The sequence below is a fragment of the Drosophila montana genome, unplaced genomic scaffold, assembly GCF_035044405.1.
Source record: "Drosophila montana isolate Dmon_TW-CO22-7 unplaced genomic scaffold, ASM3504440v1 contig_2438_1, whole genome shotgun sequence".
Lineage (NCBI taxonomy): Eukaryota > Metazoa > Arthropoda > Insecta > Diptera > Drosophilidae > Drosophila > Drosophila montana.
Genome location: NW_026997315.1, coordinates 1,066,548 through 1,093,431, shown reverse-complemented (window position 1 = coordinate 1,093,431; position 26,884 = coordinate 1,066,548). Strand labels below are relative to the sequence as shown.

General features: G+C 36.4%; 4 protein-coding genes across 5 annotated transcripts; 3 read left to right on the top strand and 1 right to left on the bottom strand.

Moving 5' to 3' along the window:
• Positions 1-1,642: 1,642 nt before the first annotated feature.
• Positions 1,643-12,075, top strand: LOC135428209 (uncharacterized). Its single transcript, XM_064682055.1, has 8 exons — positions 1,643-1,957; positions 7,073-8,303; positions 10,113-10,211; positions 10,274-10,571; positions 10,633-10,719; positions 10,803-10,907; positions 10,976-11,110; positions 11,175-12,075. The coding sequence occupies exons 2-8, from the start codon at positions 7,510-7,512 to the stop codon at positions 11,676-11,678; spliced, it is 2,022 nt and encodes a 673-aa protein (XP_064538125.1). The 5' UTR covers positions 1,643-1,957; positions 7,073-7,509; the 3' UTR covers positions 11,679-12,075.
• Positions 4,584-5,865, bottom strand: LOC135428000 (uncharacterized). Its single transcript, XM_064681785.1, has 2 exons — positions 5,151-5,865; positions 4,584-4,748 (listed from the first exon to the last, which is right to left on the bottom strand). Exon 1 carries the CDS (start codon positions 5,745-5,747, stop codon positions 5,169-5,171), a length of 579 nt encoding a protein of 192 aa, XP_064537855.1. The 5' UTR covers positions 5,748-5,865; the 3' UTR covers positions 4,584-4,748; positions 5,151-5,168.
• Positions 8,596-9,751, top strand: LOC135428214 (uncharacterized). Its single transcript, XM_064682061.1, has 2 exons — positions 8,596-9,531; positions 9,585-9,751. Exons 1-2 carry the CDS (start codon positions 9,025-9,027, stop codon positions 9,609-9,611), a joined length of 534 nt encoding a protein of 177 aa, XP_064538131.1. The 5' UTR covers positions 8,596-9,024; the 3' UTR covers positions 9,612-9,751.
• A 2,704-nt stretch (positions 12,076-14,779) lies between the features above and the next one.
• LOC135428166 (triple functional domain protein) lies at positions 14,780-25,924 on the top strand. Of its 2 annotated transcripts, XM_064681995.1 has the most exons (7): positions 14,781-15,211; positions 16,359-16,529; positions 16,647-16,980; positions 24,892-24,978; positions 25,046-25,150; positions 25,225-25,356; positions 25,420-25,924. In XM_064681995.1, exons 1-7 carry the CDS (start codon positions 14,946-14,948, stop codon positions 25,861-25,863), a joined length of 1,539 nt encoding a protein of 512 aa, XP_064538065.1. In that variant the 5' UTR covers positions 14,781-14,945; the 3' UTR covers positions 25,864-25,924. The 2 variants fall into 2 exon arrangements, with proteins under 2 accessions (XP_064538066.1, XP_064538065.1); XM_064681996.1 differs by lacking the exon at positions 16,359-16,529 and having other exon boundaries at positions 14,780-15,211.
• Positions 25,925-26,884: the final 960 nt, after the last annotated feature.

The window sequence follows — 26,884 nt, the reverse complement described above, 5'->3', positions numbered from 1 at the left end:
GCTAAAATATAAATTAAATATAATTTATAAAATAAATATAATTAAAATATAAACTATATATATTATATATATATATATATAAATTATATGTACATATTTTAGTCTCCAAATTTAGTTATAGCCGTTAAAAACATTCAAAAGTTACTGCTTGCGTGCTTTCTAAGTGTACTGCTTACTCCGTACACTGCTTGATATGCACTGCTTGTTGTGCTTTTGATAAGCTCTTGTGACATGTGAAAGCTCACTGCTTGCTCAAGCAACCTGTTTAAATCTGCTTGCTATATAACTCAAATTAAAGGCGCTAATTTTAAGATTTCCAGCGATTATAAAAAACAGACTTGGCCCAATAATTGATAACGACTGAATTTCACCAGTTGCCGGTGAGTCCCCCAGCTGAATTGCCAATCGTAGTTGCTTAGGCTGTTGACTAACCCAAAACGTTCGAAAATGTACCAAGATAAGCAAAAAAGAGTACAATACTTGAGCACAGACTTGAAAACACGCCAAATGCCCAATTGGCCTCAATGTTCTCGATCGAATTGCCAACTGACGCAATAAAAAGAAAACTTGCTAAAAAGCCGATAAGATAATAGTTCTGTGGGTATTCTGCGCAGTCAACAACTAAGTTTGAATCAAACTTAAGAAACCAAAAAATGTTTATATAAAAGTTTGGTTAACTTACCCTGAAATAAGATATTTCAAACGATGTTTCTATTTGTAATTTAATAGAAACAGTTTTGGCAACAGCTGTTGAGCTACTGAAATATTTGAAAAATTTGTATTTTCACTTTGACATGAGACAAAATAATTGCTTGCTTGGAGAATTTTCTCAAACCACAACAAACGACAACAATTTTTACCGGTAGATCTCAGCTTGAACATGCTTTGGTGTCATTGTATTTGTCGGCCTAGACTAATTAAGAATTTATGCCGCCTGCATGTAAATAAAAAGCGAAATAATAAAGCGCAACAACAAAAAGAATTATGACAATAATTTGCTGTAGAAAATGCGGCGAACTCACAAACACCAACAACAAAAGCAACGCAGATTCACATACACGCACACGCACACACTGCTACAGCTGCTAAATTGTGTGAGAGTGTGCAATCTAAATAATAAAGGTAAAACAACAACAGACAACAAAAAATTATAACTAAAGCAGCGGAGTCGGCGCAGCAATGGCAACGACAACAACTAAAGCAAACAGTTAGCAGTCGACAACAACAACAACAACAGTGTCATGACAAAGAGGAAGAGGGAAATTCAGTAGAGTGTACAGTGGTACAAATCAGATGCTGTGGTAAAAAAAAGGTGAATAATTTGCAAACAAATATTTCAGTTGATATCGGCAAAGAAGATATAAATATCTAAACAAATAATATTTTCGATATATTTTTTTTTAACAGTAGATTCCATTTTCTAAGGTGTTTGAAAATATAAATTAATTGAAGATGTTTAATGGAAGTTAACTCCGGCTGGAGCTGTAGATGTTAACAAACAAAAATCGCACTATTAATTTATTTTATGAATTGTATATTTGTGATTTTGCCCACTGTCACTTGAGAGTCGTCGACTGCGCACTTGCTGCAATGCGCGAATTCCGGATCAGTGCCAATTCAAATGCGCAGGTGAGCTGATCGTTTCATTGTCCGTCGCTCGGTCGTTCGTTTCTATTTATCGTTTTGTGTCGAGTTCGTCATCGTCTGTCTCTGTCGTGTCTGCGCAGAACAGTTAACAGCAACACCAACAGCCGCAACGATACTTGCGTCAGCGCGTGTGTGTATGCCCGTGCATGTAATTGCGTGTGCGTTTGTATGCGTTTGTTGTGTATACAGATTGCGTATACGCCGCGTGCGCTGCGGCTCATGAACTTGTAGAACTTTAAACTGATTTTGCAATTGCGATTGAGGCTGACCTTAGTTTGGTATTAACCTTTTGTGCCTGTGCTTAAACAATGTAAGTGCCAAAATTGGCAAGAGAACATGAAATACACGTATTCACTTATTTACCTAAGCATATGAAACAAATGAAAAAACCCAAACAACAAAAATGGACTATGCACGCTTACAATATTCCAGCTAATTGTTTAATTAACACGTGCCCACAAATTATAAAAAAGAAACAAAAAATAAAATATAAAAAAAACCTTAAAAAATTATGAAAAATAATAAAGCAAAACGCTTTTACATAGCGTTTTTGTCAGACAGCTGTTGTTATGTCTCTCGCTCGTTCTCTCTCTTTCCCTCTCGCTTTCTGTTTCTGTTCTCTGTGTGTGTGTTTGAATTTATGAGTGGGTTTTTTTTGTGCGTTTTATAGCTACATTTATTTATTCACATTTTAGTATCGTACTTAACCAATTTTTGTAGATCTACTAACAACTAACTCGTATCAGTTGCGGTCAGAGTCACTTTTTTTCACCAGCTCGTTATTTGCCTTACTTATCGGCAAAATGCTCGATACACACAAAGACAATAAAAAATATATATATATATATATATATATATATAAATTATTAAATAAAATAACAAAATGTGAAAAAACACACCACTCAGAGTTAAGTTCAATGTGAATGATGGGAAACATTTGCACAAAGCTGGTTTGAGCGGAACTTTGCAATTTACTTTGCACAATATCACTTCATTTATATGTTTCGTTAACATGACGTTTCGTAATAAATGAAAACATTTAAATTTAATTAATTAGCAAATATCATTAAAAGCTGACAAACTCTTTTGTTTATGGCTTTGTGTCAGTTTTGCAACATTTGACACTTCATTTCACTCTTTTCTTCCTCTCTCACAAAATTAATTAATTAAATTACGAGTTAGTACTTGCCAAGTCATGAAAATCTGAACTAAAAAACTCCCTTTTTTATCAGCACAACACAATCATATCTGTCATTTGCTTTTATGATTATTGCAGTCTATTTTTGTGCCGGAAATTCCTAGAAACGGCTTTGAGAAGTCTATCGAAAGATTAGAGACAGAGACAGCAATGTCTCTGCCCCAACAATACGACAAATTTGTTTGAACTCGTTGCATTGAGCCGCTAAACATCTAATGCTAAGCACGTCGGGTTAGACGTAACCAGTTTGGAGTCAAGATTCGAACTGTAATTGACTCTATCAATCTAAAAATAGCAGATCAGGTAACCTAATGGATCTACAAATCAATTATTTTCAAGCTTACCTCTAATCATGTTCCGTTTTTGGCAACTTTTCAGTTTCAGTGCAGACAGTTGTTAATATACTATATGTACATACATATATATTTTTGTTGTAAAGGAAATGAGTCAACCCTTATCACACAATAAAACTATACGATGTTGTTTTGTTTTATTGAAATTTACCCGAGATAGTCAATCATAATTTGGCTTAATCCAGATTAATTCTAAGTTACCAGGTCCGGTAGCGGTAGAGTTAAAGATGGCTAATTGGCTGAGAAGTATATACAAACATTTGGACTAATTCTCGTATCGAATTTTAAAATTTCTCATGTTAAAGGGCAACATTAAAGTGGTGAAGTAAATGCCTCTCACTTTTCATAAAAACGAATGTTTAGCTTAAATATTATAAATCACTTGAAAATAAAATAAAATAATCTGATAAATTGATGGATAAACTAACAGTGAAAAGTGGCAATATTGCAATGAAAAATGGCAACGCCGCCCATATTAAGTGTTAACAATTAATAGTTAAATAAAATTAAAGCACTTTATTTAAATGGTATACGGCACTTGCTACCTTTTTTTAATCCATCCTATAAATACCTTTTACTTTTAATTAAAAAATGTTCAACTTAAATATTATTAATCACTTGAAAATAAAACGCAAAGCCTTTAATAAACCCAATCTAAAGTGGCTTATCGCGCTTGCCATTGAAAATTAATAAATTACAATACATCACAATCTAAAAGGTTGATACGCAGATTTCTAGTCCTTGGTTGTATTTATTAACGTGCGACTTAAGCGATAGTAAATTTTAATACCAAAACAAAAAAAGCTAGATAAAATTACAGTGAAAAGTGGCAACATTGCAGTGAAAAATGGCAACGACGCGAGCTTTAAATTTTAACTAATAGTTAAATAAAACAATTGTTTTGTTTGCTTTTGTTGTATGGGAAAACCCATATATCACAGCAAAGAGAATCCCCATTCAGTTGCGATATATAAAGCTGATGACTTACGCCTTTATACAATACCAAATGGGGTAGACATTTTTACCGAAAACATTCACAGGGCTTACCTTACCGAAATTCCCATTAGCAATATGCCCGGGCACCGATTGCACGCGAGCCCAAAAGCAATTGCAAATTCATGGAAAATGATATCAAATATGGCGTCAAGTATTTAAGATAGTTGCTTATCGATAGCATTGATAGATAACAATTCAGGGCCCTCTACGTACAAACCTTGGCGCAATATGTGCGACAGGTGAGGCGACCTTTTTTGGGCTAACATCAGGTGCAGGCCCAGGCCCGACTGTCTGCTGCGCCAATTATCTAACTGGGTCAACAAACCAACGGCTAACAACCGCCTCCGCCTCCGCCCCCGCCCCCGCTGGGTAATCAAAGCCAATGTAAGTTATGTTCGTAGCTGTTTATTCGCATGAATCAAAATAATTGCTCAACTCTGTAATAAACTGTAGCGAAAAGAAGTTTATGGGTCAGTTATGGTTAATATAATTGGGCAGCCGCATGCAGGACGAAGACTTGATAATTTGTTGAACTACGACCGGAAACGCAAGATCTGCAATGAAAAATGTGTATACAGTAAAGAGCTTTTATCGAAATCTGTTACTATATAATATTGGCTTAGCTAATTTTTAATTAACTTGACTGCAACTATTGCTATAGACTGGGGCTTTAAGCCAGACCTTCAACATACTATATTCTTATCTATATGTTTAACTGTTATGAGATAAAGGCTTATTTATGCTCAGAGCATTCTAGTCATAGCTGTTGAATATCGACAGATTTTCAATAACGAAATATATGAGTTTAAATCTTATCAAAATTCTAATTCTTCGATATTGCATGCTATTTATCTTTCCCTAAGACGGTTTCCCATATAGCTGATCCTATTGTGAAGCTTCACCTAATCTCATTTCGTTTCACCTAATCTTAGTTTACTCTTTTCTTGTCAACCTACGTTTTTCTGTGATCGATGTTACAGCAAGGGATTTAGATCCGGCCAGCTGGCTTTTTCGGCGTCCTGTCCCTCAATGTTGTTGCGCTTATCGCTGTTCAGGCCGCAAATGGAGCAAATGCTTTTGTCCTTGCGCAGCAGATGCCTGTCCAGAAAGTGGGTGTTCTTGCGCCGATCCGGGCTGCCGGCGTTTTCCAAGGCGCTGCACGCGGAGCACGAGGAAGTCCGTGACTTGACTCGGCTGCCAGTTTCGACCAACGAGCGACTACGCATGCCATCTCCCTGTCCCTGGGCCTTGGTCTCTATGGGCGAGCGTGTTGGCGTCTCGTTGCTGGGTTTGCCGGCAGCCAATTTGATGTTGGGCAAATTGTTCGGATTGCTTGGTGTTAACGTATCCGTGCTTAGCTTGTACATAGGCCCCTGGCGATCCACAAAGCCCAGACGTAGACTTTCCTCCAGTGCCCGATCCACCTCCTTCTGCAGCTGGGGCAGATCATTAAAGCGTATGTTCTGTTGCTTGGCCACTTGGATGATGATGTCCTCCTTGGTGCCGGGACCGGCAAGCGCCAGAAATGCGCCATATATGTTCAAGCGTTTCATTACTCCAATTTTAAAAAATACAAATTTAAAACTGCAAATTTTTTGCTATATTCAGTATATTAAAAAAAACACAATAAATTCTTTACAAGTTTTTGTCAAAGCTGTTCAACCTCTAAGTTTATCGAATGAGTGAATGTTTTCGCCCAAGCTATAAATTCTTGGACTACTATTTACTAAAAAAAAAAGAATGTATTATGAAAATCTGTTCAATGCTTACTATGCCATGTTGATTGAATTGGCCCAATTTACTTAAATTTCACTGGAAATGAATGGATTCAACAATGTTTCATATTATTCTTCTTATTATTCTTTTAGCCCTCCACGTATTAGAAATTTAAACATCATATTCCATATTCCAAGTTGTAGCTCAACATTTGAACTAAAATAGTTGATTTTTATTTTTTTTTAGCCCAGTCTAAGCGTCACACATAATTAACTACATTAGATCGTGTGTTTAAATGTGCATATAGATCTGACGACGCTCACTCTTTGATCCCCTGATCGCTTGACGTCATTCGCCGTATAAATAAAACTTATATATATTTTGCTAGAGCTTATTAGACACATTTTCTGCAAATATTTGTGCGATTATCGGGCAACTCATCCGAGTTGAGCAGTTAAAAACACTTTAGTAGCAAGAGAGTGCTACATACTACATGACTTTATCTTTAGCTGGAATTACAAGTCACTTGTGTATATATACATCATTTTGTTGTGATACGCATGAGCTAAATGCTAACTACTAGTAGAAACCAAAGTCCACGAGCTTTGCTCGAGATTTTCAGTTCTCAATGATTTACTAGCTACTTATTTATTTTGTTCGATTTGCTTATCGATAATCCATTTTGTTTGTTATCGATATGCCAAAAAATCGTTAAATTTATTATTTATCGATTTGAGTCAATACAATCGATATCGATTAATATAGGTTATTATTGGTATATTGTTTACTTAGTTTTTTCACTTAACTTAGCTTCCTTGGCTATCGATATTAGTAAAAAGAACATGTATCGATTAATATCGGCTGTCGTTGTTCTGAAAATCGATAAATATTTTATATTAATAGATAATTCGCACTAATTATCAATTATATTGTTCCTTTATTTGGCAAACTACAATTCAGATGATAGCTTTATTGTGTGGTTTTCGCTAATTGCAAATTCTTTTCAGTTTTGTTTATTGTTTTTGCTGAATAGCTTTTAGTATATAATTATCATGTCTGTGTGTGTGTGTGTTTTTCACACATGTATTTGCTTAAAATTATATGCGATAAAACGCTTTAATCAAAATGTTGCTTAAATTCTTTTTCGTTTTATTTTTTGCAGCTGTTGACAGCCAACGCACGAGATACGAATACGTGTTTCGAAAATACCAACGAACCCGAAGATAAAGAATTTTATATGCAGCAAGTTTTGTGTATAAAAAAATAAACAGCAAAAAATTAATGAAAATACATGCTAAGCTCTAGCTGGAACGTGTGGAATTGAAACGCATTCCGAAAGCGCAAAAAACAAAAAAAAACGCAAGGCGTGAGAAATTGCGATAAGAAATGCAACAAAGTTAACAAATTGAGAGAAACAAACAAAACGAACTGAGAAAACGAAGAAGAGAGCGCAAGAGAGAGTATATACGCTTTATCGGCAGCCCGAGAGAGCGCAGAGAGCGCATCGAATTTAAGTTTGTAGCGCCGATAAGCGTTATCAGGCGCCCAGGTGTCCACGCCTATACGCACGCACACACACACACACACACACTAAGCCCCATGGCCGACGAAGATCTTAGCCCGCTGCCGTTTCGGCGGGAGCGCAACTTGAGCAATCGGAACTTCAACAAGCGCAACTCGCGTCGCCGCAGCGGCAAGCCATCGGAGCTGGAGCGTCACAGTAGTGCCGTGGACGCGGAGTGCGGCGGACGACGCGACAGCAACGCGAGCAGCAGTTCCAGTTCCTTTCAGCTCTCCTACTCGGTCAACTCGGATACGGAGAGCGCGTTCAATCGACGCTCCGTGCTCAAAATGCGCGCCGCCAGCGATGACACGGCGGAGCCCATGGCCACAGCCACGCCCACATATCCAGAGACACCCACCACACCGGATCCGGCACTGCTTGATGTCCGGCAGAAGGTGCAGCGCTTCGAGACGCTAAAGACGACCATTAGCTATATGCGACAGGAGCGCCTCAGCCTGAAGCTGCTCGAGAATCGTCGCCATCCCAGCTTTTCGCAGCACGATGAACATGCGCAGATCCGAACTCCACCCCCGCCGCGTCGCATTGCCCTGCCTGGACTCAGCTCCTGCAGCAATTCCATTTCCAGCACGCCCGTCAGCATTGACGAGGTGCGCTCCGAAGACGAAGTCGATCAGATATCCGACTTTGAAACGGATCCCCAAGCCCCTGTCGACTACGTGCTCAGCGAGAGCAGCTCCGCAGTGTTGCCCAGCGGCTGCTCAGATCTGGAGGATGTCAAGACACAGGCCGTGCAACGTTCGATCAGCGTGGATCCAACAGGCCCTCTCTCGCCACAACTTAAGCTGCGCAATGACAAGGATTTTCCAAGGTGAGTGAAATGCCGGGCGATGACGGGACTTATTGAACTTGGGAACCTTACAGCTTGTAGATTGCAATCAGTCTTACATTTGATCCATTTGATTCAATTTTGTAAATGGATCTGCCAGGTACAATTTGCTGACAATGTTATAAAACTATTGGAGTCTTGAATTTGTTGCAATTTGTTTGTGATCTTTCCCTTGTTTTAATTTTCTCATTAGTTTTTTACTGAATTTTTTATGAAAGTAGGTTGGATTTTGAATTTTCAGAATATTTCCCAGCAATCTTTGGCTGTATTCTTGACTTTCACGTTGTTGTTATTCAATTTTCTTATTGGCTTCCTTTTGAAAGATTTTCCAACACCGTTCGCTTACGCATAAACGACCTTCGCACAGTGTTTGCTGTGTCACCGGGCGGTCAAAGTTGCGCTTCCATTTTCGTAATTTGCAAAGTCGTCGTCTAATTAAGCGACTTGGCCATAAAATTCGTTGGTATTTATCGCCATGCTGAATCTGAACTTAATTGGCAGGTGTTTGCTCTCAAATATGTTACTTGACCAGGCAGCGCTTGGAGTGTAAATTGCGTTTGGGATCGGATTTGGAACCGGTTGCGACTTGGAGTCAACTGTCAAGATTTATCCAGAAACTACGTAAACTTGATTAGAAAATGTAGCAAAATTTGTAAAATGTATCTGTCGAGCCCAGGTTTTCAAAATCAGCTGCAGCTAAAATATGGAGGGTTCAGAACCCAACGATGGGCCAAGCGGCAGCAAACCGAGGAGGGGGTCAAAGGCGGAGCAGCCCGACGAGGATCAACAGCAAAGCGACGAGGATATCACTGTAGAAGTCATCCAGGTGACCGATCCTTCCCGGCCATTAATGGTAACCAGAGGCAACAATACGGACCCAAAGCCGCGCTCATCAATGAAAAAGGAAAAAACGTTGCGAATAGAGGTTCTGGGGCCAGCAACCAGCTCGGAAACTACGTTGAATGTCCCAAAGCAGGAGACACCAAGCCACCACGAAAGAGTGCTGCGAAAGGAGCCTCCGGAGCCAAAAATCGAGAACTCGTTGGATCTGGACGACACCAGTCGAATCAAATTGTTTGGACAAAAGAAACTCAGCTCCGAGAGCGATGGGGGTAGCAGCCACATGGATAATAGACTATCCGCGGATAACACTGAGGACAATTCAACAGACTCATTTGGCATCCAGACGCGGGAGGGCGTCATCGAAGGGGTAGGTACTCAGCTCCGTCATTGTCGCATCGATATTACTTGCTAGCTTTGCAGTCTGTGTGTCTTACGTCTTCCAGCTGACTGGCTTTCTAGTCACCGGCGTCTCAATGTTATTGCTGATCATGATCTCCTGGTTCCTAATCTCTCAGATCGACTTTTTCATGCACTGCTTGAAAACGGTGTCGGTGGTATTGCATCAGGCGGTTGGCAGCATAAATATATTTCAAGGCCATCAAGATCCCATCAAGCATCTCAAGAGGGTGAGAGAATTCGCTTATCTCTCTCTATTTTTTTTTTCTATCTTTTTGTAGTAGTTGGTTTTGTTGTTGCGAAGAACCATGTTTATAGACCAAATCTCAGAGTGCAGATCAGCTCGTGCCTTGGCGTGGGCGACGCTTATCAGCTGGCATTCAGACGACCCGTGATTCATCCAGCGTAATTTCTTATCTTCTGCTTGGTTGTTATTGTTGTACTTGTTGTTTGCGTAGTGCTCTGGGGGCCAGCTTTAGTCAAGTGATAAACTCTATAAAAAGATTGCCGTGTTTGACCGTTTGCCTCGTTTGCTCTTATCTTATTACACAGAAATTATCGTTCTACTCCGAGAAGGAAGACTGAAATCATTGGCACAACAAACCATCAACTGGTTGGTAAATTTCATTCAGTCTATCAACCCAAAGAGGAGTAAGTGCATCCCATTAAATCACTTAAGTGACAACTAATACCAATTAATTACATTTTTCCAGAGAGGATGAGATTGAAATTGAGTTGCGGGATAAAAGCGACAAGTGCGTGCATCCCATACTCGAGGAGCTCATCCATACCGAGGAGGCATATGTGAAGAATCTGTTCACTGGCCTGGAGAACTATGGCAATATATTTCAGCGCAAGGATCTGCCGCTGGGCCTGCGTGGCAAAAAGTACGATCTCTTTGGGAACATCGAGCAAATCGCCGAGTTCCATCGCGACGAGTTTTTGCCCATGCTGCAGCGCAATCGTCGCGATCTGAAACGACTTTTTGATGAATTTCTCGAGTTCTTGGATGTGAGTACCGCCCGTATAGCTCATAAAACGGTCAATAATTGTTTGAATTCCCCTTTTACAGCAAAACTGTTTCTATGGCTATGTGATCTTCACGATGAACAAACAGAAATCATTAAAGCTGTGCGATCTCTATAAGAATTATTTTACGGTAGGTAAAGCGGCAAACTATTTCACATAAGAAGCTGATAATATATTGCCTGATCTAAAATAAAAAACATTCTTTACTTACAGAGCATACGTCTGGAGCGCGATGATAAGCTGGGCATTAATAGCTTCTTAGTGCAGCCCATACAACGCATGGCGCGTTATCCTTTGCTCCTTACCCAGTTCATCAATGTAGGTGGACTGTTGTGTGCCCTAAATATGCATTAGCTAATTTGTATCTTGAATCTTATATCCTGCAGACCTTCTTCAAGAATCGTGATATAGTGATGAAGCCACTGATTGAGTCCTGCTGCCGCCTGGAGAAGCGATTGCGCACCTTGCTGGTCACCACCAACGAATCGGAGATCATCAATGACATTGTGGACTGCAACGAGGTGGGTTGTGGACTTAAGGCAGGCGAAATTGTCAACTGATGGTGTACTCCTCTCTCTTTTGCAGTTCAATGTGTACTACCAGGGCAAGTTCCGTAAGGTTAGCGAGTTTCAGGTGCTGGATCACAAGCTGAAGCGCAGCTATCGTGCCAAGGTCTTTATATTTGACAAGTGCATCATTTATACGGAGATCAAAGGCAAGCATTTGGTATTCCATGGTCGCTATCCATGCGAGCATATTGGCATCTCGGCCAAAACCAAATCCTTTACGCTCTTCTATGAACGTCGCAAGCAACAGGAGTGCGAGTTCAGCGCCGATGCCGCACAAATCCAGCTCTGGCTGGATCTCATCCGTGACATGATCAACAACTTCGCCAACGAGGAGCGGCTGAAGCTGCAGGAGCGCTATTCACGTGAAAACGATCATCTGCATCGCAAGGCGCCAAGTTTCGCGCTCTATCGCGACTCGAATCGCTTCAGCTCGGACAGCGGCATTGGCAATATCTGGATAATGCCCAAACCGGACGAGGAGACTGCCAGCAATCGCACCACTTGGTATGCGGCCAACTAAGCAGCCAGCACAGGGAGTTACTCTGCTCCTGCTGATCTGCTGCTATCTAAAAGACACCCTTTACGCGTGTTCCTGTGTCCGTGTTCATGTCGAGTTATGGAGCTGCGGCCAAGCGAGACGCTGCACGTTCAGGGCAACAGACTGGACCTGAAAAGCCTGTGCAATAAGTCAACTTTGGTGAACATTGAATGGTCGTAGCCAATCTACAGTTAACAGTTGGCACACTTTTATTATGAACTAAATTTGTTATAAATTAGTTAGAATCAAAATCTAAAAAAAAAAAGTTAAAAAAAAGTCTAATGCTAAATCACCAAATATTGTTAATTAAGTTAATTCTAATATTTAAAAAACTCTTATATATTTCTGTTGTCGCAAGTAAACAAAATTGTTATTTTAACTAAGAGTTTTTATTTGTTAAAGAAAAATGGGAGAAACGTGGTTTCATTAGCGTAACTAAGTATATTAAAACTAAAAATTATATACTATATATAAAAACTATATAGTGTAAACTATATAGATTTCATATCTATGACACGTAGCATATACATATATTCTTCTGCATTATATATGATAGTATTCTGATAGATAGGCACAAAAAAACGATGCTCCATTTGATGGAGCTCTACGATAGGGTTGTCTTATATTAACAGGGTTTTGGATAAAGTATTACGAGCATCCAAATAGGAACTTAATATTCATCTGATAGGTGCAATGAGATAATAAGGGCTGTCTTTAATATTTATTTATTTATTGATTTAATAATTGTCGACAAAACGAGTATCAAGCTAAGTATTTAATACATTAGAATAGCAAAATTAAAAACTAATTGCAGTTTCTAAATAGAAATTTTTTGAAAATATAATTAACAGTATTTATATTATTAATTATGTGTTAAACATGCTTTTCCAAACAAGTTATAAAACACTGCTGGGAAATTACCCCATAATATGAATTTTCAAAAGCCCGCTAATTGATAGTTGATTATTTTATTTATTTATTTATTTATTAGTGGTCGACAAAACGAGTGTCTTCCTAATTATTCAATACATTATATTTACAATTATGAAATTTAGATGCTAAAAGCCTAGGTAGAGAACACAAATTTCTAATAGCATCACCGACCGATGGAGGTGTTTTATTTGCCAGTCCGGCCAGCTGTGCCCCTTTTCACAGCTAATTTTGTCAGTGACGCTATTAGAGCCTACATCTAAGAAGAAGGGTGTAAGTAGGAAAAAGTTCTCTTAAGTAAAATTAAAAATAATCTTAATTTGCTATATTATTTAAGAATATATCATAAATAGGAGAAAAGAAAGTAAAAAGATTGTTAATAAAGTAAAGAACTGTATGCTAGATATACAGAGTGTTAAGTAGATAGGATGAAGACATAGTATTGGGAAAGTAATGGGAAATCACCGACCCGGTGGGGGAAAATTTACAGCCTGTCCGGCAAGCTATGCCCCTGCTCATAGCTGGGAATGGTCAGTGACTTCCCGAAGGTATCCTGAAAGCAACGATTTTATTAGGGGTAGAGAAAGTTCGGTAGAGAAAACGTGATGCAAACTATTGTAATTTTTACATAGCACGCGAAAAGGATTGTGCATAGCGTAGTCTGTTGTGCACGTAGATAGGAATAAGGGGCGGTAATTTCTGGTTGGTCTAGCCGGAACAGAGAATTGAATTAAATTATAAATTATTTATTATAACTCAAACAGCTCGCATAATGAGAATTACTAAATCAAGCATTTAAGCGCATAGATTTATTGTAATAAAGTCCAAGTAATTTATGAGTTTACCCAAGACCTTGACTAACAATCCGAATGTCAAACATGAGAGCCAAACTAATTGACATGTGAAACATTTTATCTATATTTTCTTGTTTACAAAATCGATGCCGCCCGCAACAAGTTGAACGAGTCGAAGACGTCAAAACAATCAAATTCATGATGAAAAGGTCGCACGCCACAGAAGAACCGTCGATCTAGGCGTCTGTCTTGCCCCGCAGCAGCCCCCGCCAAATAGCCTACCCCAGAGTTATTGTTAATAATATGCCACAAAAAAAAGCAACAAAGCAAATAACTTGTTTGGCACTCGAACAGCTTGTGACATCACTTTGAAAATGTATAAAAATAAACAATTGGCGCTTATAAAAAAAATCCCTGAAAAAAAAAAACAAAATATAAACATTTATGGCGTGCTGTTGCTTTGCTTCTTTTTAATTTATGCAAAATGTTTGCAGACTGCTGCTCGCAGCGGGGTATGCAGCTCATCAATGGCGACCGGGCAATAATTATTGCCATTTCGTGGTATCTGCCGATTGTCCACCAATTGTTGCTTCATACCATTCATATCATTGGGGCGTGCACAAAAACAAATCAATTGCAAATACAATAAATAAAATGAAATTGTGTACAATTCATTTGTGAAATTTGCAAAGTTGACGACGACAACAATAAAGCATGTATTTATATGTGCGAATATATCTATATATATATATATATATAGAGAAGCTACAGAGTGATCTCTGTGAGATCATCGCCATAAATTTGTATGTGCCTGCTTGCACATATTCAGAAAATATTTAAATGAGCGCTTAGTTAAAGCTGCGTAGTTTAAAAGGCATGAATAAAGCACTACCAAAGCACTACTTTCGCGAACTACACCCAACATCGACCTGGTTTGGCAATTTAGCACAAAACAGTTCAAGGTGCAAACAAACTTTAAATCACGACAATATAAAATTATAGCACAGCAGTAGCCATTATTGCAGTTATGATCATTAATCAAATTCCACTAATCGCCACAAATGATCATTAATAAAAAACACGCGAAATATCAAAAATTCTTCATTTTTTTCGGCTAGACTAACAGGCAGAAAGCAAAAGTGTAAAATTATGAATTCCAGCAGATATTTCAATATTTTTACAGTTTCATATTTTGTTTATAAACAAATACCTAAAGCGTGCTGCCAAGAAACACACAGTCAGAGAGCGACAGAACGAGATAGAGAGCGCATGAACTTTTGCTATAAAATTATGGCGATCGCTGCGAAAGCTCGGCGCGCACAGCGAGCAACTGAATTTTATGGCAAGCTTTCGGACAGTTGAGTTTCGCATTTGCCACGCAGCGGTTCGTGCGGCTTAAAATGTGCCGATCTTGTGCTTGGTTAAAGCAAATCGAATTGAGCGTATAATATTCTATTAAGTGCTACCAATGGCCTGTCAAATGCTTTAATATCTGCTAGTGCTACGAATTGTGAAACCGTGCAAAATGATTGCCATCAATTGGTTCGATGTGATACCCGTCGCGTTAACATTTCTTGCCATCGCCTTTGTGCAGGTGCTTAACGTCTATTTACACATATTCAGTGATAATACGAAAAGTACCGATATCGTTGGCACAGTAACTGAATCGGATTGCCCGATATCGGGTAATGCCGATGCGACAACACCGACTTCTGCCAAAAATGGCTCCCTATCGCGAAAAACATCGAACGGCAAGTTGGAGAAGCAGGCGAGCATTTTGGATAGCGATAGGTGGGTCCAATAATTCGCAGCTTTTCTACAATTTTCCCTCAATTGTGCTTTTTATTTGGATTGGTTTTTTCCTGTGGTTCTCGATACTTTTAAATTACTTTCCCCGACAGCTGTCCATCATATTTCATGTCACAGCCACAAGTTATAAATGTTTTTATGTGCATTTCTTATTCGTTTGTTGCTTGACCTTTGGGCTGCCTCTACGAATATTTTACAGCGTCAAACTGTGCGTATACGTGATAAGATAAGGTGGTTCGCGTATGTTTACTTTATGAGTTTAGTTTTATTTTTACACGGTTTCCAGAGAAACGACTGCCTCGGTAGTTAGGAACGCCCCAGACGTGCCTTGCATAATAACATGCACATGGTTCGGTTGTTGAATGTCAGTTGTTGTTAAATTAAGCATAGGAAGTAATACTGGAGATAAGGATCTTATAAAGATTGTAGGTTTAGTGTGCTTTATAGATTGTAATATTGCATATACCCAAAACGGATGTGATGACTGGGGAAATTCAAAACGGCTTATAAAAGATTTATAGTTAATTGTAGGGCAGTTTTACTTGACGAAGTCTTATATGTTTTTAACATTTTTTGGTCAATCTTTGTTCCGCTACAAATAATCTGTAAATTGACATTTCCTGCACGCCAGCAAACTATCTTAATGAGCTTGCAGTTAAATTCAAAATTCAATTATAAAATATTATTTTTAGATATGCAAACATGCGCTGAGATCAGTTTATAAAGTGAGTAGATTGTGTAATTAAAAAATAAATAAATTACTCGATCTAATGGCGATTTTATATCAAACTATTGCCTGAATAAATATATGCATAATGTTTTAATATTCATTCTTTAGTCCCTTATATTCAAAAGATCTAGGTCAAGTTTGTAGTGTAAATGTATGTTTATATAATCATTGGAATCTCAAACTGTAAGCTTAAGTAAAGTTTTATGATCTGGGCCCTATATAGCTCTTATCAGCTACTGTATGTATTACCCAAACAAACCTCACACCCACACACACCCACACACACACACACACACACACCCACACACACACACACACACACCCACACACACACACATTTGTTATCCCTTTTTTTGTGTTTCTCATCTGTTTGCATGTATTTTTGTTCTGTGCTTACAGTGGCATCTCATTGAACTCTATCAACACAAGCACAACAACAACAATAGCAGCAGCCGCAGCAACAACAACAACAAGTTCTACACCGGCAACACCCAACTCATCGCCAACATACAGCACACACAATGGTTTCCTCACACATACCCTCAGTTTCGAAACCTTGAGCGATGAGTAGTAAGTAAATTGCCACCCAATCCCAACCCCAAAGCCAGCGGAACGTCGCCACATTCAACCCTCAAATAGATGTTAATTCATCGAAATCTTGTTCTCTTTGCTTTTGCTTTGCCATAGCCACGAGGATGAGGACACACTCTCGCTAGAGAATCTCTTTCCCTGCGATCAAACGGAAATATATGCCTCCAAGAAGATCAGCTTCATTATCGATGAACTGATCCAGACCGAAGTCAACTATGTGAACAATCTGCGCAAGGGCCTCGCCAACTATGGCAAGCTGCATCAGTGCGAGGATCTGCCGGAAGGACTACGCGGCGATCAGCGCCAGCAGCTGCTGCTGGGCAACATCTCCGAAATTCTGGAGCTGCACGACAAAGAGATTCTGCCGCTCATGTTGCGCAATCAGCGCGATCTAAAAGGCCTCTTCGATGAGTTTGCGACGCACTTTGAGGTGAGTAGCGTGTGGCGTGGGCCGTCACCGGTTGCCACGGCCCATAAAAGCCGTCAATTCCATAAAGTAGCCGTCCGGCCGGTTCTAAAGCGGCCGATCGATGCCCCAATCGATCAGTTTACCGCCCAAGCAAATTACAATTTCAAATATTTGCCAGGCAGTTTTCTATTGTTTCAAGCTGTGGTTTTTATACCCTAACATAACGAGTTCCACTCGTCGCAGATTACCATTGATTAACTAATTTGTAGCTTAGTCTTTCATGGGCTGTGAGTTTTGAAAGTCGGAGCTTGCTTTGACTATATAGCCTTTGTTCTAAGCGCTCACATAAATCAAGAATACATTTTTATCTTAGGTGTATATTTGGTTATTGCCAAGTATGTTGTTTGATAACGTTGATAAGGTCAAATAAACAATAATAAATTATAAAAACGGTGTGATATGATAAAATCTTGGAGAATATAATACAAAATAATTATGAGAAACGAATTGTTTGAGTTGTTGAGGTTTTCGCAATATAAAAAATACAAATAAATAAATGAATGATATACAAATAAAGTATCATAACTTATATGATATTCATAGATATTAAATACATTTTTTTAAATTTTATTTATAAGTATAAAATATTATATTATAATATTTAATATATTTACACTCTAATTACAATATTTATTTAAATAACAATATCGTAATCAATTTTTTAAAATGTTATTTTATATATTCATTTTATCAAATTTGTATATTGTAATTAAAGTATAGGTTAATAAAATAATATATAATATAATATTTTATATCTTTAAGTACAGTTTGTTTCCTATATCTGTTAGGGTATTTTACAATCTTATATCACGCTGTTTTCTCTTCTTCCCAGTTAATTTTTTCATCTTCCGACTATTTACCTACTCGAGTGCGACACCTGCAAAGTTTTTTGTGATTGACGTTCTCGCGTCTTTAGATTTCGTGTTGCCAGATTTGTATTTTGTTTTTAAAGATTTTACTTAATGCTCGCGTGCATTTTTATGTCGTTTTCTGCTAGCTTATTGACTGGCACAAATTTTTATGGACTGTATTTTTAGCGTCAGCTTTCAGTTATTTCTGGGTTCAGCAATTAATGCAAATTAACGTAGCCGCCGACATCTGTAAGTGGGTTATAAATACGCGAAGAAAATAATTTGTAAATATGCTAAGCGCAACTCAACTTAACACTTGTCACTACGCCCCATAAATTATAAACCGAATTAAATAAAATAAAATATATATATTTTTAATTTCCAGCTAAAGTATTATCATCGTATATTGTATTTATGAGTTATTCATTGTCTTAAACACATTAATTCACACCTGTTGATAAGTGTGTCACGATTCTTGAAGTTTTTTGACTAAGGCCTTCATTAATATACTGAAGAGTTGCGCATATTTAAAACTTTTTATTTTGAAAATTTTGAGGAAATGGTTCTACAACAATTATAAGTTGGGTTTTAGATAACAGCAACAAGATACTTGGCTTAGGCCAAGCCCAGGATAGAGTTCGTGCAATTATTCACTCATAAGAAATCATTGTCTAGACAATGCCGATAATAAAGCACAATTAATGCCTACATGACATGAGCGTATATTGACGAGCGCTCAAATAATGCGCGACTTAAGTATACCCTGTTTTTTTATTATTAACCACAGTAGAAGCAGAACTATCGTAGACGTCCCTGATCAAAATCTATGAGAATGCTTTTATTTATTTAATTTGTTGAAGTACTTAATAAGTTAAGAGGGGCAAATTAAATAGATCTAGATATAGATATAGAAATAGATATAGATATAGATATAGATATAGATATAGATATAGATATAGATATAGATATAGATATAGATATATATATATAGATATAGATATAGATATAGATATAGATATAGATATAGATATAGATATAGATATAGATATATATATATAGATATAGATATAGATATAGATATAGATATAGATATAGATATAGATATAGATATAGATATATATATAGATATAGATATAGATATAGATATAGATATAGATATAGATATAGATATAGATATAGATATAGATATAGATATATATATAGATATAGATATAGATATAGATATAGATATAGATATAGATATAGATATAGATATAGATATAGATATAGATATAGATATAGATATAGATATAGATATAGATATAGATATAGATATAGATATAGATATAGATATAGATATAGATATAGATATAGATATAGATATAGATATAGATATAGATATAGATATAGATATAGATATAGATATAGATATAGATATAGATATAGATATAGATATAGATATAGATATAGATATAGATATAGATATAGATTATAGATATAGATATAGATATAGATATAGATATAGATATAGATATAGATATAGATATAGATATAGATATAGATATAGATATAGATATAGATATAGATATAGATATAGATATAGATATAGATATAGATATAGATATAGATATAGATATAGATATAGATATAGATATAGATATAGATATAGATATAGATATAGATATAGATATAGATATAGATATAGATATAGATATAGATATAGATATAGATATAGATATAGATATAGATATAGATATAGATATAGATATAGATATAGATATAGATATAGATATAGATATAGATATAGATATAGATATAGATATAGATATAGATATAGATATAGATATAGATATAGATATAGATATAGATATAGATATAGATATAGATATAGATATAGATATAGATATAGATATAGATATAGATATAGATATAGATATAGATATAGATATAGATATAGATATAGATATAGATATAGATATAGATATAGATATAGATATAGATATAGATATAGATATAGATATAGATATAGATATAGATATAGATAAGATATAGATATAGATATAGATATAGATATAGATATAGATATAGATATAGATATAGATATAGATATAGATATAGATATAGATATAGATATAGATATAGATATAGATATAGATATAGATATAGATATAGATATAGATATAGATATAGATATAGATATAGATATAGATATAGATATAGATATAGATATAGATATAGATATAGATATAGATATAGATATAGATATAGATATAGATATAGATATAGATATAGATATAGATATAGATATAGATATAGATATAGATATAGATATAGATATAGATATAGATATAGATATAGATATAGATATAGATATAGATATAGATATAGATATAGATATAGATATAGATATAGATATAGATATAGATATAGATATAGATATAGATATAGATATAGATATAGATATAGATATAGATATAGATATAGATATAGATATAGATATAGATATAGATATAGATATAGATATAGATATAGATATAGATATAGATATAGATATAGATATAGATATAGATATAGATATAGATATAGATATAGATCTAGATATAGATCTAGATATATATATATACGTAGATAGACAAATATATAAGCTATATAATGAATATAGGTAGCTCCATCCAATTAAAGTGATTCTTACAATTTGAGCTTAACTTGATATACCCCACTTATTGCATCTACTCAAGGGGTACTTGAAAAAGGCAAACAATACCAGTTAAATGTTAAGTACAAATTGATAAACAGCAAAATGTTGGCTATTTGCGACTTAACCAATTAGCGGGACAGCAACAAAATCCGCGGAGGATGACGAGGCCCAGTAAAGCCCCTTGATAAGATTGGAAATAATCACAGAAATGTTTACCACAAATATTAAGGCGTCTATTTGAAACTACGAAACTCCCAACAAAGTGAAATCGTTTTATGAGCGAATTTCACATCGCCAGCATTGTAGAGTTGACGTCATCAAATTTGGGGTCTACGCTTGTTATGGGGCCTTTCAGAACAATGCTTGGAACAGCTTCATATCTCTATCACGCTTGATTTGTTGTCTTCTGTGAAATCACGAGTATAGCTTTACTTTTCGCTTTTATTACAAATGATAATGTCGCCTTGGAGCGAGCAGAGTGTGCCATAGAATGCGATTACTCTTTGATGATTTTTTTGTTCTTTTGTGGGATCTGTTAGTGTAGCAAGTGTTTCTATTGCGGCAACATGTGGCCAGGGACAGCGGCGAGTGTTGACAGCCAAACAATCAATTTAAATTGAAATTGCGAGACAGCTTTTTATGCGTGTGAGTGTGTATGTGTGCGTGTGTGTGTGTGTGTGTGTGTGTGCATAAATATAAGTACAAATATGTGATCTTATGTCATGTTGGGTTCCAAGAACGCAAAAAGTTTGCCCAAATATTGACAGCATACGCATAGCAGGTAACATTCCCGAGGCCCGAATTTCAAAGAACTTGTATCCTTTTTTTTTTGCTCGCTTAAGCCTTTGGGGATTTGGCTTAATGCGCGACAAACATGCTAACTGATTTATGTATTTTTTTGTTCTCGTTCTTTTCTCAGACAAACTGAATCACAGCATCGCAAAATATTTAAAGAGAGTAAAAGAACTAGCAAAAATATTTATCATAAAAGTTTGCTTTGCTTTGTTTATGCATATATACCATATTTTTCTTGCCATGTTTTGGCAACGCGCTGTATAAACAAAATATCTAAATAGATGGCTGATATGTATTTCCTTTCAGCATTTTGTCGAACGGATTAATGAGGCTTTTCAAAGATAATTGCCCAGCCGATTAGTTTTCCCATTTCAATCGTTTAAAAACATTGATATCACTTAGACTCACAATAATTTATGATTTGTTTCCACTTATTTTTATTGGTTTAATTTTATTTTTGCTATTTAACCAGTTGTTGTTTTTGGGTATGTCGTCTACAAAACATGTTCGATCGATTTTTGGGCATAAATCTCACAAAAAGCACACTTCCAAAGCAGCCATAAAAAGCTTGTCTATATAATTTATAAATTGCCTTCAAATGGTGACAAACTTGTAGATTTCAGTTTAAATTGAGTAAAAAATTGTTTGTGGGACTAAATTTTTCTTGAAGAATCCAATTATAATATACTAAGTACTAACAATAATATTATTTTTATATGTTGTCTTCGATTTCGTACACAATATGTGTTATTTTAATGAGGCATTTCCTCATTAATGATAGTCGTATATTCGTCTGTCTATTTGTTATTTTAGACGTTGATGAAACATTGTACAACTGTTTTTGATTTCACATTTTCCGGAACCATCCAGATCATATCACTATATCATATACCTGTCACTGGAATAATTGGGCTCTGCTGTTTCTAATCGCCTTGGGAAGAAACGTCCAAGTTTTATTCTGAGTTTTACTGATTTGATGTTTTGATAGCTTATGATGATTTATGACCCAGTTATAAATAGTAAATCATTGGTCAAATACCAAGTTTTTGGAGAACTGTTTTTTATGCCCTTGCAAAGGGTATTATTATTTTGTCATAAATTGTGAAATGCATAGAAGGCGACATCTCCGACGCCATAAACGACTTTATATGTATTCTAGATCAGCATCAACAGCCGAGTTAATGTAGCCATGTCCGTCTGTCCATTCGTCCGATCGTCCGTTTCTCGTTGTTGTTTCTAGGGAATTGGCCGGATCGGACCACTATATCATATAGCTGCCATAGGAACGAACGGTCGGAAAGTAGGTTCTTATATGACAAAATAGTCAGATTTCAAAAATATTTCACTATCCTCACATATTTGAAAATGTCTACAAGGATATTCAATATTCGGTGTGCTTAAATATCTATACTTTCTCGTTGTTGTTTTGAGTAATATTTTCTTTTAATATTTTGGTTAAGAACTAGATTTTAATTTAGTATGGCTGTCCAAGGCAATAATTATGACTATATATTTAGTACATTATTTCATTTTAATATATTACTGTTTAATTGACTATGAAAGAAATTTGTTCCTTCTTATTCAATTCAATTAAAATTATGTATGCACAACTTAACGAAGTTTGTCTCAATTCCTTTCTAAGTTGCTTATAAATATAAAGTGTCAACTACCTGATCTTAGCCGTCGGATTGACATATTTAATTCATAGCTGCGCCCTATTCAAGTTGGCTAAAGCAATTTCAAAAGTTGCGTCCATTAAGAGTTCTTGAAGCCAACCCGTGTTAACCTTACCTAACCCAACAATTACTTAGACTGTCATAAAAATAAAGCTGTGGATTGTTTTGTCAGCAAACACAGTTCACATGGCTCCACTTTCAAGTCTGGGCATTACCCAGTTCATTTTTGGTACATTCATTGGTAGATATAAGAGTAAATAAATATATGTATATGTATGTATATATATGTATATAAGTAAAACTTGCCTGTTGGCGAAATCATAATTTTTGAGTATTTAAGTCACGTAATGCCACACCGCACACACGCACACACAATCGGAACCAACAACAACAGCAAACCAACTGCGAGCCTTGGCAAAGCCACTGAAAAATTGATATTCCACTCGTCGGCTCCGTGCTCCCCGTCTCGCCCCCGCCTCGGTAGGTGCAATGAAAATTCTCTAAACTGGTTCAAAATGCAAAATATATATTTAGCTTAGTGTAGTTTTTGATGCATTTAATTTGATTATCCGTCGAGCTGACTGTTAAGCTTTGTTTCCCACCCTCACACCACACCACGCCACACAACCCTCTGGCAAATCAAAACCCATAATCAAATGGAATAATAATTATCCGATTTGCTGACATGCCATAGATTAGTTGGCTTAATTCGCTCGGGCTGTGGCAATATTTGCATTTGCCTCGAGCTGTTGATTCGTTGATACGTCTCAAAATGTTGGCTCCTGGCTGTTGGCTGCATTTGCATGTCAAATGTCTTCAATTATTGCATTAAACAATTGTCGTACGTGTCGCACACGGCCGGCAGACAACAGTACATATTTTTCAACTTCTAGAATAAACTATTAATCTATGCACAGGGTATTTTCTATATGAATTTAAAATACACAAATTTTTTTGCTACTGAGTCATTTGCATTGTGACTAAATTGCTATGAAATTTGCTCATTTTGAATGTACGAATACCCTGCACAGGGAAAAATATAGAGCATGGGCAAAAATACAACTTATTTTTATTAATTTGCCGTGACGAAAATTTAAATAATGAAAAGAAAATGTGCTGTCACATATTTAGACTCTAAAATTAACTTGATTTAATTTTCTATTTGAAAATAAATTTTAAAATTAAATAGGTTATTATAAAAAGGTTATTCTTTATGTAATACTAGCAGGTATACCCCGGCCTTGCCCGTGGCACGTATAAAATAAATTCTCTTAAAGATCTTTGAAAATAAGTTTGAGACCGATCGGATGGTAAACAAAAAAGTTTCACGAAAAGGGTTTTCCCGATTTTTCCGTACATGCGGGTGGAATTTCCCCAAACCCCGTCTTAACGTGCACCTTCATCACATAAGGTAGCTACAGTGAAAATGTTAGCTTCCTAGCTCTTACGGTTTGGGCCAATCAGGACAAACAGTTTTATATACAGAGATTTGCCTAAAAGTTATCTTTGACATTCTATTATTATAACAAAACAACTTATTTGACTTCGAACCATTCTACATATTATTTCCTTACTTCCGAGATTACACCAATATTTGTTTAATATTCTTTTCTAAAATTGTTTATTTCAATCAATCAAACATAGTATCTTATAGTCGAACATGCTCTGTAGCATAGTGTGCTCATTTATTTCGCTTTAAGTTGCTTGGCAAAATGTTTGCAAATTTGTTAAATTAATTCTAAACATGTGTGTCAACATTTTTTTTCAGATTTTATCTAAAGTCATATTAGTTTAAAATATAATATTTAAATACATATTGCGCCGAGCACTTTGAATAGCTTTTTTAAAAATATTTTACTTTTATTGTTTACAGAAAAACAATTTCTATTGTTATGTGGACTTTACCATGGGCAAAAAGTCATCTATGCAGCTGCGTCAAGAGAATCGAGAATGGCTGCAGGTGAGCGAGAATAAAATGAAATAAAAAAAAAAAACAATCATATATGAGGGATATGAATTATTTATAGAGCTATCAGACGACAATAAAAGACAAACTGGGCATTGATAGTTTTCTAGTGCAGCCCATACAAAGACTGACCAGATATCCGTTGCTGCTACAGCAATTCATATCGGTAAGTAGATTTATAGTACATATATAGATAGAACCATATATATATATATATATATATGTATATATTTTAAATAGGAATTCTATAAGACCGGCATTAGCTGTAAGCCCGTGCTGAGTGCTGTCTGCAAGCTGGAAACTCGCATGCGACGGCAGCTGGATGTGGTCAATCAGGCAGAGGAGATACCCAACATAGATGAACTAAATGAGGTGGGTACTATGAATAGCCATGGATCGGCAGGAAACTAAAGAGACTCCAACTGCCAATTTCAGCTCGATCTGCAGCAGCAGGGTCACTTTCGACGCTCCACAGAGTTCGATGCACAGCATTTTCCAACCAAAAAGAGATACCGCGCCAAGATATTCCTCTTCGATCGTTGTCTGGTCTGCACGGAGGTGCGCAAACGGCGTTTGGCCTATCGCCAGCACTACAGTTGGGAGCATGTGGAGCTGCAGCGTCCGCTGGAGCTGACTACGGCGAATGCCAATAAGATCATCAACCTGCTGGTCAAGCAGCAGGATAAGGATAGGACCAAGCGTGAGGAGTACTCCTTTGTGGCATCCGAGGCGTCTGTAGTCAAGCAGTGGCTGCTCGCCACCCACAAGATCATCGAGATAGCGCGACACGAGCAATCGAAGCGCGACACCTTCAGCCTGCCCATGGATCTGGTGCTGGGTGTGGTGCTGGCCATCTGGCTGATATGGCAGTACTTGTAGTGCTAATTATATGCTATACTATTTAGTTGCTAGGCTATACAATAAAGCTAAGTTATTTGTACACGTACGTTGTTGCCACTCTGCTGGTCACATGCAGCTGCCACATCCGGCCACATCCGACCACTTCCGGCCGCCTCCTGCCTGGCCGAGCGTAAAATAAGTTTGCTGCAGTTGACAAATATTTATGATAAATTGCCTTTGCAGTGCCGCTGTTTTGTCCTTGCCCAGCTCGAGCGCCAGGCAAATGCAAAATGTAAATAGCTTTTCATCTTTTTTGCCACACACACTCACACACACATCTATATTCACAAAAAGTAGCTGGCTCCTTGGGCCATCCTTGCTTGCAACGTTCTCTTACAGTGGCCACCAAAATTTTATGACAAATCTATTTGTTTAGAATTTATGACAGACTGCTGCAGCGCACCAAGAAAACCTGTCATGGAAGGCTGAGCTCTCGTAGAGCGATTAATGAACCATGGTCACGACTTCGAGTACGCCAAAAGAAGTAAACGTATTTTCTACCGCAACAAAAGGTAATGTTTTCAGCGAGTATTCACAATGGCAAAGATATATCTTCTAACTCAAGTTAGTTTTCGTGCCTGTTCTGCTGCAACTTGAATTATATTTGAATTTCGACCAGGAGAGAAGAGGGAAATTAAACAAATTTTTGTATAATTCATTTTAAGTCCACTGATCATTAAGTCGATTTCACGAACTATTTAAAAAACATAGGTTTTAAATTTCCATACAGCCTGAAATATCAGCATAAACAAATTTCTAAGTTTAAATTCAAGAGATATAATGGAAATATTTTTCACATTTATATTGAACTCTACAAAAGCAAAAACAACCCTTTTTCTCCAATGGGCATATTATATTTATCATATTTATTTTTATTATCACTTGATATACAAAATTTCTAAATTCCCTATTTGAGATAATAAATAATCAACTTTTTACAATTATTTATTTATTGTAAGAAGTTTTTATTTTATTTATTTACTACCATCTTCAAATATTT

Excerpts from the sequence above, each read along its gene's own strand:
- LOC135428000 (XM_064681785.1), bottom strand. The coding sequence starts at position 5,747 with ATGAAACGCTTGAACATATATGGCGCATTTCTGGCGCTTGCCGGTCCC.
- LOC135428209 (XM_064682055.1), top strand. The coding sequence starts at position 7,510 with ATGGCCGACGAAGATCTTAGCCCGCTGCCGTTTCGGCGGGAGCGCAAC. Across the intron at positions 8,304-10,112 it reads AATGACAAGGATTTTCCAAG|AAATTATCGTTCTACTCCGA; the intron begins GTGAGTGAAATG and ends CTTATTACACAG. Across the intron at positions 10,572-10,632 it reads AATTTCTCGAGTTCTTGGAT|CAAAACTGTTTCTATGGCTA; the intron begins GTGAGTACCGCC and ends CCCCTTTTACAG.
- LOC135428214 (XM_064682061.1), top strand. The coding sequence starts at position 9,025 with ATGGAGGGTTCAGAACCCAACGATGGGCCAAGCGGCAGCAAACCGAGG. Across the intron at positions 9,532-9,584 it reads GGGAGGGCGTCATCGAAGGG|TCTGTGTGTCTTACGTCTTC; the intron begins GTAGGTACTCAG and ends CTAGCTTTGCAG.
- LOC135428166 (XM_064681995.1), top strand. The coding sequence starts at position 14,946 with ATGATTGCCATCAATTGGTTCGATGTGATACCCGTCGCGTTAACATTT. Across the intron at positions 15,212-16,358 it reads AGCATTTTGGATAGCGATAG|TGGCATCTCATTGAACTCTA; the intron begins GTGGGTCCAATA and ends CTGTGCTTACAG. Across the intron at positions 25,357-25,419 it reads ACATAGATGAACTAAATGAG|CTCGATCTGCAGCAGCAGGG; the intron begins GTGGGTACTATG and ends TGCCAATTTCAG.